Below are 2,549 nucleotides of genomic sequence, written 5' to 3' on the forward strand. Positions count from 1 at the left end.
ATTCGTGTGAGTATAAGCGCACAGCGAGAAAGAACGGCCCAGAGACATTCCAAAAGTTTGCGATCGCTAGGTGCGCGAGGAAGTTTTGGGAGGAGCGCTCTACAAATGACAACGGTTTCGTACGAGCGGTACATAACGATGGATTCTCGCGTCCTTGCAACCACACATCAATGGGTTGTCCCTTTTTACTGCGCGCTTATACTCACACGAATTGGTCGATCTTTTTTAATTAATTTCTCAATAATTATTACGAAAATCGCAAAATGATAAAGGACTTTTCTGTTCAGTTTACTGTGCTCTATCCGCTCACGAGCGTTGGCACAGCATCTTTACCAGATATCCTGTATATGTATTATATAAATGTTTTAAATAGTTAATGTGAATTATTCGACTTTTTTAATGTTAAAAGAGAAAAAATTTTTTCAACTATCTCTGTAATCTTATAACAAGGTTGCAATAACAAGATCGTGCGCAACATATTTACAATATTAAAACTTTGCAACAAAATATCTTTTGCAAATTTTTTTGTTTCCATACTATCTCTCTATGGTCATAAAATAAAATAAAATAAATTACCTCATATAGACGTGTGATTATATTTATACATTTGAGTCGCTTTATGTTTAGCAAATGATTACACGTTCTCGTGGACGAAAGGAATGAAACGCGTGGAGTATGGCAAAGCTGGTGATTGTTATAGCCTTATTGATTGTCCGCAAGGACGTTTCAGCATCAATTTAAGAGGGACCGCATTGGGATTATCGCCAACAGTTACATGGGTTACGGAAACTTCAAGCGCTTTTTTCACAATCAATAAAATCGTAAGTAATCGGGAAAAGATTTGCCATACATGCCATATGAGGTTGAAAACAAAACTTAAAATTTTACTGTATATGTATAATCTTTATTAATCAATACCTTGGTCCCCAAATGCCTTTTCCAATATATTTTTCCCAGATTATCCAATGTTTTTTTTGAAGAGAACTGATTTCAATTAACTTTATTTAAACTTGCACAAAAATGACAAATTTTTTATGTTGCGCGCACCGAACTATTATTTTTTTAAATATGTGAATATTAAAAATAATCTCTCTCTAATTTCTCTCCACTTGTCATGCATTGAAAACATTAGTATTGTTATTGTCACATTTTTTTACCAAAGTCAAAACTTTAGTTGAAAGAACACAGAATATTTTCTCATCTCTTTCTACTTTAATATAATAATTTTCGATATAATTCTCACACACGTTTATATACATATATATCTAGATATATAATATATTATGTTTTCTAACATAATGTATTATATTAGTTATATAATGTATTATTAATGTATTTATGTTTATAATATATTATGTGTTATATTTAGAATGATCAGCGAATTCTCGGTAAATGTGGCGGTTATTGTGGCTTTTGTAAGCCGAAGACAGGCCTAAAACTGGATGTATTATCTCCCTAGTCACAGCCATCAAGTTTTCGTACTACATTTATTTGTTCTATATATCCCGCGACATGAGCCGTGATATTATATTTAACCACCGATTTGCTTTAAACACGATTAGTTTCTTAGTAGCTTTCGAGATATATATATGTGTGTGTGGGATAATGATACCGATTGGCGAGTTGCTGATCGATATAACAAGATGCACATGACACAATGTATAAGCTATCACTGCCATCATGTGTGCGATTATATAAATTAAAATTTTGAGTTATAAAGCCTATATTGTTTTGAACATATGTTGCGTTTCATGATGGTTCGTAAACAATGTTCTAAAGTCGAATTTTTATACATTCTATTAAATAATCTATGATAATGTGCATAAGAGTAAATATTTGCGACATAGCAAGAGACGATCGTTTTGAAAGCAGATAGAATATAGTCAAAGATCCATATTTTATCCTATCATAGTTGCAATAGTTTTCTCCTTTATCCAGTGAATTTATCACTATAAAATGTAGATAGTAATACGCATGTGTGTTTGCGCATTTAAATATGCAAAGATATTTATGCCAAATTAACAATATAATCGTGCTGTGTTTGTAGAAGGTATAGCGTCTTTATAAATGTAAAAGTAAAAAACTTGAAAAAAATAAAAGGAAAACAAAGAAATATTCTCTATTCTTTGAAATATTTTTCTTTCCAGTTATAGAAGCGGTTTTTTCCCCTCTTTCACGCACGACAGATTGAATTCAGCAAATATAACATAGAAAATTAATAAAATATTTATTATTACATGTATTTTATACAAAAACTTGAAATAATCGATAATGACGCATTATATTCTACAAACATTTTACGATTGATGTTACGCTCTCTTTTTATAATTTTATGATTCTACAGTTTGTTTTTATCGAGATTCACTGCCGTATTTTTATAATGCTCTATCAATTTTAAAAAGAAGAAATATTAAGGAAAAATTGATATTTTATTTTTATTTTTAGTACTAAAATCTCTTTATATATACTATATATATATATACTACACACACACACACACACACACACACAAACACACACACACACACACACACACACACACACACACA

The 2,549-nt window shown here is 30.8% G+C and overlaps 1 protein-coding gene across 6 annotated transcripts in view; it reads left to right on the forward strand.

Moving 5' to 3' along the window:
• LOC115237651 (A disintegrin and metalloproteinase with thrombospondin motifs 9) overlaps positions 1-2,421 on the forward strand; it is a 50,454-nt gene extending 48,033 nt beyond the window's left edge. For all 6 annotated transcript variants that reach the window (XM_029810829.1, XM_029810830.1, XM_029810831.1 and 3 more), the window contains 2 exons: positions 628-821; positions 1,370-2,421. In XM_029810829.1, the coding sequence (XP_029666689.1) occupies positions 628-821; positions 1,370-1,459 (284 nt within the window). In that variant the 3' untranslated portion in view covers positions 1,460-2,421. The remainder of the gene's footprint in view (positions 1-627; positions 822-1,369) is intronic.
• Positions 2,422-2,549: the final 128 nt, after the last annotated feature.

This window comes from Formica exsecta, unplaced genomic scaffold, assembly GCF_003651465.1.
Source record: "Formica exsecta isolate Colony F162 unplaced genomic scaffold, ASM365146v1 scaffold303, whole genome shotgun sequence".
In the NCBI taxonomy this organism is placed as follows: domain Eukaryota; kingdom Metazoa; phylum Arthropoda; class Insecta; order Hymenoptera; family Formicidae; genus Formica; species Formica exsecta.